The sequence below is a fragment of the Ambystoma mexicanum genome, chromosome 5p (genome assembly GCF_040938575.1).
Source record: "Ambystoma mexicanum isolate Mex_15411 chromosome 5p, UKY_AmexF1_1, whole genome shotgun sequence".
In the NCBI taxonomy this organism is placed as follows: Eukaryota; Metazoa; Chordata; class Amphibia; order Caudata; family Ambystomatidae; genus Ambystoma; species Ambystoma mexicanum.
The window spans coordinates 801,331,277-801,341,318 of NC_090930.1; the positions used below are offsets into that span (position 1 = coordinate 801,331,277).

A 10,042-nucleotide genomic window follows, 5' to 3' on the forward strand; every position below is an offset into this window, starting at 1 on the left:
ATACAGCGCGTTCATTTGCCAGGTACTACAATCACATGACATGTGTTCCAATCAAATATCCAGTGACTCACATCATGCTAGGTTTACCCATTTAAGTCCAGATCCTCGCCAACGACGCCAGATGTTATCAAATGGCAAATACACTCTCTCACACGCATACACTTATTTCCCAACAAATACTTCAGTTATTCGAAAGCTTTTGTGCTGAATACTTCCTTTCAGACACATAGTGGACGGTATACAGCAGAAGGCACAGCAGGCCTTTGGGAAATGAAAGCGCCGCTCTTGGAAAAATAAAGCAAGGCATTTGTGAAGGAGCGGGAAGTTACAAAATGGAGTCGACGGGTAATCACCTCCTGTTTGTACCCTAATCTTTTAACACATTATAAACAGAAGGAAATGTATTTAAAAGTTATTCCTGCAGATGTGTCCCTAGCGTAACTAGTATTAGCCCTGTGTGTAAAATATCTACTGTGTAGATAGAGCCAGCCCTAGTATGTGCTGGCGCGCCGCCCACAAGGTAATGTAGAGGTCCTCACCCTTTCCTCTCTCATTACTTTCCTCAATATCTAAAACATACATGCACACTTACTGGTGTTTGCTTTCAATCTTTATTTGTACCTCCTCCAGTATGTGTGTCTTATCCAAAAAGTATTTCTATGACCACTGAGGTCAGAGAACTGTAAAAAAGCTGAATTTCTATTCACCCAGCAAGTTATTTGTTATATTGGGTACATACCGCTTGGATTGATTACTTATTCGATCCCTTTCATCTGTGTATTTAGGGTCTCGGAGTATGGATTATCAGTCCAATACTACTACAACCTCTACATTACCTTGTAGGCGGCGCACCAGCACATACTACGGCTGGCTCTATCTACACAGTAGATATTTTACACACAGGGCTAATACTAGTTATGCTAGGGACACAGCTGCAGGAATAACTTTTAAATACATTTCCTGCTGTTTATAATTTGTGAAGGAGCGTCTTAAAGCCCATTGCCAATGGGTCGACGCACCCTAACAACAGCAAGACTCCCACTTAAGAGCACACGCATGGGCATAATTTTAGGGGGGGGGGGCAGGGGTGTTTGTCTCCCCCCAACTTTCATGGCACACCATTTTGTCCCCATTCATTTGGCTGGGGCACGTTTTCTTCAGATGTCGTGTCCCCCCCAACATTTTCAGCAAAGTTACTCCACTGAGCACACGTTACACAAAACCACTATTATGGCGTAGTAATTCATTCTATTGCCAGTCTTCCTACTGCTGAGCACAGGCCACTTAACGGCGCTTCACAAAGTGCGCGCTGTCATGAACAGCATAATTGTACGCATGCGAAAATGTCCATGTCGCGGAGTCCCACACAATGTCAATATCGGTCACTCTACCCACTGTGCGATCAGTAAAGTGTCCCTAAATTAGCGACAGACGTATACAGGTTATGTGAATTTATTTTGAAATCATTTTTTGTCCAGGTTTTTGATATTACGCGGACCTAGCTCAATGGTAGCGGTACTCTGTGTAGCAAGAATCTGTGCACAGGATGTGCTGTACATAGCAGAGTATGGTTTGCAGTACATGGTTGAGACCAAATTAGGGTAACCAGTTGCCCCATTAACATAGATATGCGAGAGCGGCGATGCACCTTTTGAATGGGCAAACAGCATTTACACATGCACATATATATTAGCACTAAAGCACTTGCTCTGGAGACTTCGTCAGTAGTATAAAGTGGACAAAACACTGGACTCCATGCTTTTGCATAGTGCAAACTATATTAGCAACCAGGAGGAGCGTCCTGGCCAATGAGATTGTTTGGAACACTGGAAATAACAGCAGCTTTTGCATCACAGCTTTGAACAATCTGAGGGACGTGTAAGAAGCCCATTGAATTTCTTCTTATTGATCTGTTCTCCTCCAGAAGCAGCAGCGCCTCCTTTCCTTACTGACTGCAACAGCTCCATGAGTGCTCTCCTCTGCCATGATGGAAGTGGAAATTGGACTCCTCTTGTGGTCAACTTTTCCATGGTGACCAACTTTTTTTGTCTTAACGAGGGAATCTTATTCGCACTGAAAACGTGTTGCGCTCACACCTCGTTATGTAAATTTTTGCCCTCCACAATCCAGGGGCTGCCCAAACAGCTAACCTGCCTGGTCCGTACCAACCACAAAAAACAGAGGTTTTCACATCGGCGCACAGGTAATGGGTACTTCCGACCTGAATCCATCAACACCAAAAGTTACTGCATCTGCCTTCTTGCTATCTGATTAACACACCCTGCCCTCCTTTCTTACAGAGCCATGCTCAGCGAGGCCAACATTATTGACAGAAGAGCACTACACAAGACCACTTCACATTACACAACATGAACAACATTCACTTGATTAAAATAAGTTACTGTGGTGTACGGCATTGGTGCTAATAGCTTAAAAAACGCCAGAGCGTGCTACCTCATCCACGTTAAAGTCATCCCTGTGGGATCTAATTTGTGGTCTGGCCCTTTAACACGTGGTACAGCACTTTACAGCAGGCCTTGCTCCACTAAGAGACCAGGGGCCAAACTTTGTCCTGGTGCAATAATTCATGAAAATGTATCTTTTTTGCACTAGGGCAATTTGTGAACTAATGCTTATAACATGCCAAAATGCACTTGTCATGGTGCAATGGTTTTCTAATATTTGCAAGTGTTTTTAGAATGAGGGCAAACTTTGCCCTAGTGCTAATTCCATGCAAACTTTGCACTTGCACCAGTGCAAAGCTTTGGTAATCTGGCCCCAGGTGGAGAAGGGAATCAGGATTGCATGTGGCATTACAGTGGAGCGCTCATGGTCATTGAGCAGCAAGGATTGCCTTTTTGGCCACTTGCAGTATCAGGAGCCTCCTAGGGACAAACTCAAACTTCTTTAAAGTCACGGTATGGACAGGCATGTGGACTAGGCGAAACCAAGCTCATCCATCTTTAAAAAGAAAACATGTGGTATGATTATTATTATTAGGGTGTTTATTGAGTGCGGACCTAGCTTCGGGTAGCAACAGAGCGCATTACAATCATAGGGGGAAGAACCCAGTGAGGATGCAGAGGTACCAGGGAGCAAGGAGGGAGGGAGTGGGTAATTTAGCAGCAATGGAACTACAAGCAGATCACCCACTCTCAGTGAGGTGGGGAGTGGAGGGTGATATGGAGGAGCCACTCTCTGAAAAGGAGGGTCTTGAGCTTGAATATTCTGCTATAATTCGTATAGTCCGCAGTATTCTGTAGAGTTACATAAAATGTTACGTGCCCCATCTTTTTATCAGCATTTCAGTAATTTTTTAGAATGAAATTGTTTCTTTGTTGGGTTTGAAAGATTGGATTGCCAACGCCAATGGGACTCGAGAAAAGGAATGTAGCAGAGCGCATAGCTCAAGTGAAAGGTAGAATAGTCGAGCCAGTAAAAGGCGTGGACACAACCTGTTCGGATGCATTGCTGTCAGTTCTACCTGTGCTGATGACCAGGACAATGAGAACAATTCTTTGTTGGACTATTGTAACAGCCTCTTTCTGAATCTACTTGCCTCTACTCTCCGCCCTCTGCAACTAATCCAGAACAGGACTGCGAGACTTGTCCTTGGCCTCAACCCTGGGAACGTATCTCTCCAGCTCTGAAATCTCTCCATTGGCTCCAAGTGGATGCAAGGATTAAATTCAAAACCCTCTTCATTGTCCACAAGGCTTTCTGGGGCCTGGGTCCAAAATACCTTCAGCTATCCCTCCGCAAATACCTCCCCTCTCGAGCTCTTCGCTCCTCTACCTCTAACTCCCTCAGGGTCAGTCGTTTTTCAAAGAAACGAGCTGGGGGTAGATCTCTGTCTTCGGCTGGGGCCTCCCTCTGGAACAGCCTCCTGCCACCCTAAAACTTGAGGAGAACCATCAGTTCCGGAAGAACCTCAAGACCGTCCTCTTTTCTTCTGCCTTCGCTCCCTCTCTCCCCTGCTGATCTGTTCTCTCTTGGCACTGTGCACCTGGCCACCCTCTGTCCTCCGGGCCCAGGTACCTGCTCACCTCGCCACCCTCCCGCACTGCCTCCGGTCCACCCCTTGCACTGGTGTCTGTATCTGTACCCATACAACCCTCCCTTTTTCTTCCTGCACTTATCAGACCTACCCTGTCTGCTGCCTTAAACCCAGCACTTGCAAATTGCTGGCTGCACTACCACTGTTTGTTGCCTTTATTATTGATTTATTGTTATCTATCTGTTTCTCCTCTGCTTCACACTTTCCACTTCTCCCCCTTCCATGCACTTTTTCCCTCCCCCTCCCTCTCCCATGCACTTGCACATTCTCAATGGCACTGGGCCTAGTAATATCGCTGTTTTGTTCTCCCCTGTTCCCCTCCCTTGCCTTGTAGCGCTCTGAAACACGTGTGTACGAGCGCAATAGAAATAAAATATCAATATCAATGTGTGTGGGGGGACAGGGGGAAAAGCTGAAATGGGGGACCAATCATTTTGAAAAGTGTTTGAAAGGATATCGCTGATGAATGGACACAGGTGAATGACAACATTGCAAAAAGGAATTGTGGATAAAATGTGTTGACGAAAGAGAAAGATTGGCATTAAAAGGACATGGGTGGTGCCCAGCTGGAATAAGATAGTCCAGATAATATGAGGGCTACAAGCTGAAATGAATATCTACAACTTGAGTGGGCTAACCCTTTCGGTAGAGGCCCCTCGGCGCCACATGCAGTGCCACTACCGGCAGGGTTGGCACGCAAGCGTGCTACCGTCATTAGCACCTGCGATGCCATGCTGATGCTACTAGGTGAGTTATCTCCATGTTTATTTGTTGTGGTGAGGTGCACGGTGTAAACTCAACGAAAACTAAAGACTGCCACCAAGGGAGCAGTGAAAAGGTACTCTGTACATAGACCCTTTTTACTTTCCATTGCATGCATTCATCAAATAATGCACTGCACAGGGGCAGCCAAGAAGACATACACACAGAGATTCTTTTCGGGCGTAGTCCGCCGCATTTATTAAAAGGAAACAAGAAAATCGCATTCAAAACATTTCACATTTTTGTCATTTTGTCGACCCGAGGGACCACTAAAATCTGCACCCTCGCAGTAGGTGGCAGGGGAGCGGTCCCACACCCCTGCCACACCGTCGGGAGCGATACTGTGAGGCCTAAGACTGGGAACCTTCACTGAACGAACCCCGATCCCACGCCCCGTGGCATATACCGGCCCAGAGCCTTCTGGTTCTGGTGAGTGCCTTCAGCAGCCGACCCGGGCACCTAGGTCCCCCATGCGCAAATCCAGTCCAAACAGTCCACCAGCAACTGTGGCCCCTTCACCCCCAACATTTAATAACAGGGTGTGTGGGTGGGAAAATCACTGCAGTTTGGAGTTCCTTGCAGGAGCATGTCCGGACGTTTTTGACTGGGGTGGCCCAAATGGGGCACTTACTTATGTAGTGGTGGCAAGAAGTACGAGCGCAGTGAGATAATGATCAAAGTTTAGGATAATGGTGTGGCGCATGGGGTGGCCAATCAGATTCCAGGGGTAGCACGGGCCACCCCAGGCCACTCCTTGGACACACCTATGGTTCCTTGCTGTGGGGACGCAACGACGGTGCAGCAACAGGAGGAAAGAGGCGATGATGAGCCTCAGCAGGGGTGACCTTATATGCCACATGTTCCCACTGTGGAGTGGCACTGTCCCACAAAAGCCCACCAAACTGTCACGCGCCCCAGACTCCTCCCCTACCCTCTGGGTGCTTCCATGCTCTGTGACCTACGGCAGCAGAAGGTGCCGGAAGAGGAGGTGGGGAATCTCAGGGAGGGTCTCTGACACCCATCGCCACATCCTTCTTGGTAGCACCAGCCTCGCTCCAACAAACTGGCTGCCCTTTATGGTGCCGGGCTTGCTGCCAGACAGAAGCTGAAGACTGTGGTAGGTGGGCGACCAGTGAGCAGAAGGAAAGTGAGTGCAGGGTCCAATTGAGATGAGCGAATGAGGGCCTGTACTGTTCAATAAAGCACAGAATCTCTTGCCTCTGACTTGCCAAGCACTCACTCCTGGGTGCTACCTTTCATTAGAACATAAATGATAGTTATTATTGCCCAACTCTATCTATTCAATTTTTCAACCTTAACGCATAAAAAGGCTGTGGCGGCCCTGATGGGATTCAAACCTGTGGCCACCAGATTAACCCGAGATTTCTATTACAGGTGCTGTGCATACTTCCTCGGGACAAAGTAGTGTAATCAGATTTGATGTACCCTAGAGCAGGTAGTAACCTTAGGAAGGAATTAGGTCCACCACTTTAATGCTTACCTAAAAACTCACTGGGGACAGTTGTGGTCAAGAAGGAATGGACTAGCACAGGTCACCTGACTTCACAAGAGCGCAATCACAGAGAAGCGACTTGACACTAAGGGCCTGATTCGCAGAGCGTTTTCCAATGGGGTTACACCATTGTAAAACACTTTGTGAATCAGGCCCTAAGTGCCTGATTCCAAAACACACTTTTGAATGCGAAAACCCCATTGTAAAAGGCTTTGTAAATCGTGCCCTAAGTGTTTCTACTCCTGGTTACAGTGGTGTCAAATAAACAGCTAATACAACTGGGCTGAGCAATCTAAAAGAGCACAGAGCTTCTAAAGTAGTTGGGTTTGCCAGTGAGGGGTTAGGTGGAGTATGCCAGAAAAAAATGAATATATGTCATTGGTTTCATTTAGGAAGATCAAGAAAGACACGTGTCTACTCTTATGGTAACGTAGTTTACAACATATCCTCCCTGCACAGACAGTGTTTTTTTCTACACTTATAAACTGTGATAGAGAAACTGCTTATGAGGCGAAAGCTTTCTGAGGTAAAATAACGTGAATTCAGATGAAAATAGCGATGTCTGGCATGCTCTAGTTATTGTGCATGCAAAAAGGCATATCCAAGGCAATCTTTTATATCTATTGCCGTTATCTCATTATAATTTCCTGTTCTTCAGATGATATATACAATCGGATAGCAAAACATGTTTCGCCTATCAAAATTGCTGTAAGCAGACCTTCTTCAGGACTACTTACATTATAACCAATTGTAGCTGACAACGAACTTCTTTTTGCCCACAATACAGTTGGAGGGATGGGATGTAAAAAGTTAAGATATCAGTTGGCAAAAGCATGTAAACAAATAGTCAGAAAACATTGTGAAGTCAGGGGAACACCAGTGTTTTCGTCAATTTTGTACAAGGCATCATTTTAATCGAATTAACTCCTTCCCAATCTTAATCACCATGTGACCACAAAGCGCAACATTCTGAGGCACAAGAGAATATAGAAGCGTCCATTCAGCTCTATAAACAATTACCCACATCACAGGAAATTGTAAACATTCAAAGAACACTGAAATGATTGGCTGGTTGAACACTTGGTGACTTTTCTACACCTTTCTACACAGGTAAAACATTTCTAGTGGTACCCGGAAAGACTGTAAAACACCTCATCCAAATGATGCGTTATGCAAAATTCAAACTAAGTATAACAAATAAAAGAATCATGGGTAATTTTGCTGTGACACTACACAAGAAAATGAATGTGAGAAAATGACTTGTTTTCCAATAAAGGTCAGAGTAAAGCCTGGTATAGTCACACTGCTAATGTAGTATCATAATTTCTTGTGTTGCGCGCCTAGGGGGGACATGAGCTCACACGCTGCAGACACACATCAACCAATGAGACAAATGGACAGTGGACTGGACAACTCTTGACAATCTCTGACAACTCTGCGCTCAACATACACAGCAAACCACAGAGGCCTTCAGAAGCTGAGCGCCAGAGATGGCATCAAACGTACCCTCTGGGGCAGCGCAATCTACAGAAAGCAAAGCGCATGCTGTGTTGTAGTCATCCGCCAAGGAGCATCGCAAGGGAGCTTCACCGATCATTCCCTCTGCACGAATTAGCTCCAACCCCCTACTGAGGTTGACGTAGACGCAATAGTCAGCCAGGCTTACCATTCAAAACAGTTAACAGCTCGAGGCAAACCAATATGTGGAATACATCAAAATCTGATGACAACTATATGAGAAGCATGGCTTGCTTTCAGCGAGAGTCCTACTGGGGGGTGGATAATATGCCCGGGGAGTGTGGCTGGCTTAAGGGGTCTGCGATTTGAGGGGGAACTTCAACCCCGTGGTCGTGCAGAACAATTTCACGACTTCACCCTGTTTGCAGGACCTTCACATCTCTGCGCCAGATTACAGACACTTTGCCCAGGTGCCAGGGCGATTTTGCACGGTATTAACAGTTTGGGGGAAATGGCCCACCTGCGATAATCATATGTTTCCACGTATTTATGCATCCGGGCAAAGTCTGTCCAGTGCAAACATGCATTGAAAGAATAGGTGTTTGCCCTATGGCAAACGTTGCCCTTTTGCGAATACCGTGCAAAATTGCACTTGCACCAGTGAAAAGTTTATGTAATAGGTCCCATTCTGATTGTGAAAGTGTGTCAGAGCGAGGGCTACGTTGTTGTTAGCATTCTAGAACTCTGTGGCACTGAAACATTCTTACACGCGGACGACCACAACCCCAGCTTGCTGTTTAAAATAAAAAGGGAAACAACACGACATCTCGCAGAGATGGTGCCTTCAGTAGACACATTACTTGGAGACTTCTAGCCTGCCATCCGCATTGGGAAGGAAGCTCGAGTGCTCTTGAGAGGTAGCAGCCAAAATAGGAGCCATCCCAGACACACGTGGGGAATAGGCGCTCTTTATAGACGCAAAGTACGCATGGTTCTCGTGTAACGAGGCCACGAAAATGGCAGAGTTCTGTTATACACGACTACTTTACAGTTTATTACCAGACAAACACAAAACAACCAGCGGGCTGTTAAAGGGATGGGGAAGGGGTAGGGGCTGCTCACAAATGCCCCAATCAAACCCACTCCCGAATGCATTTACCAGCACGGCGAACACAGGCTGCGTTTAATACAGCAGGGAAAGGGCAACGAAGTGCCAACTTCTCACCAATCGTGAAGCTGTAGCCGTCGATGCTGAACGTGGCGCTCCGGCATTTTTTAAAGCCCTCTTTCCTGCTGCTCGGCTCCGTCATGTTCTTGCCAGCCTTGCCCTCCTTCGCCAAGGAGTGCCCCCTGCCCGGAGCGAGAGGCGCAGGCTCGGCACGGTTAGCTGCCCCCGAAGCTCAGCCCGTGGCAGCGCCCACTCCCCGCCACCTCGCGCATCTCCCGCTGTGGAGCGCCTCCGTCTGTGTGAAACTCGCACCCGCCGAGGCTGGTGCTGGCAATCTCCACCCACGAGCACCGACGGTGGCTGTCACCTGCGGGAAAGTCTGGAGTTCGGCAAGTGCTGGGGGACGCGTGCGCCACGCGCGCCAGGGCCAATTAGTGCAGCGTGCAGGATGTCAACAAGGCAACCGTGCGGCGGGGCGTGCGTCTGCACTGCATCCCGCGTGCGGGGGGGGTGCGTGTGCGTGTGTGTGTGGGGGGGGGGGGGGCCTCGCCGCGGGAGAAGTCCCAGGACACACTTTTATCACAGGGGTGTGAACTAGTGGATGCATAAGTGCATAGCACAGGTTACCTGTACCTGCAGAGGTACATTATGCACACATGTGCGGCAATTATTATAGCAATGTTTGCTGATTCATTATGCTTAGCTATAATTAACATACCATACAACTATTATCATTTGTTTTATTTGCTATTACTATTAAGTATAATAATAATGAACATACAGTGATATTAACTTATAATTAGTATCATATATAATAGTTTGAATTAATGGTACCCTTACTCCTTTATTATTTCTATGCATAAATAAAGATAATAAAATAGAACTTATTAATTAGTTTTTTTTTTTTAGAGCACTAATAGTACTAATGCTGGTGATAACATAATTCACGATAATGATAACTGCCTGTATAACCCATGAGGCCATATGTTCCCGAGATGCTTCATGCTTGGCATTATTCCTCTACTTCATCTGATCAATTATGGGAGGATGAAACGATGGCTCAGCGCATCAATGGCGGCTGCCA

The 10,042-nt window shown here is 46.7% G+C and overlaps 1 protein-coding gene across 3 annotated transcripts in view; it reads right to left on the reverse strand.

Annotated features, from left to right (window-relative positions):
* The window catches only part of PDE1C (phosphodiesterase 1C), a 2,232,090-nt gene extending 2,222,763 nt beyond the window's left edge, over window positions 1-9,327 (reverse strand). The window contains exon 1 of one of the 3 annotated variants that reach the window (XM_069613219.1): window positions 9,016-9,327. In XM_069613219.1, coding sequence (XP_069469320.1) covers window positions 9,016-9,100 — 85 coding nt within the window. In that variant the 5' untranslated portion in view covers window positions 9,101-9,327. The remainder of the gene's footprint in view (window positions 1-9,015) is intronic. The other 2 variants (XM_069613223.1, XM_069613224.1) reach the window with 2 other exon arrangements.
* Between the last annotated feature and the right edge of the window lie 715 nt (window positions 9,328-10,042).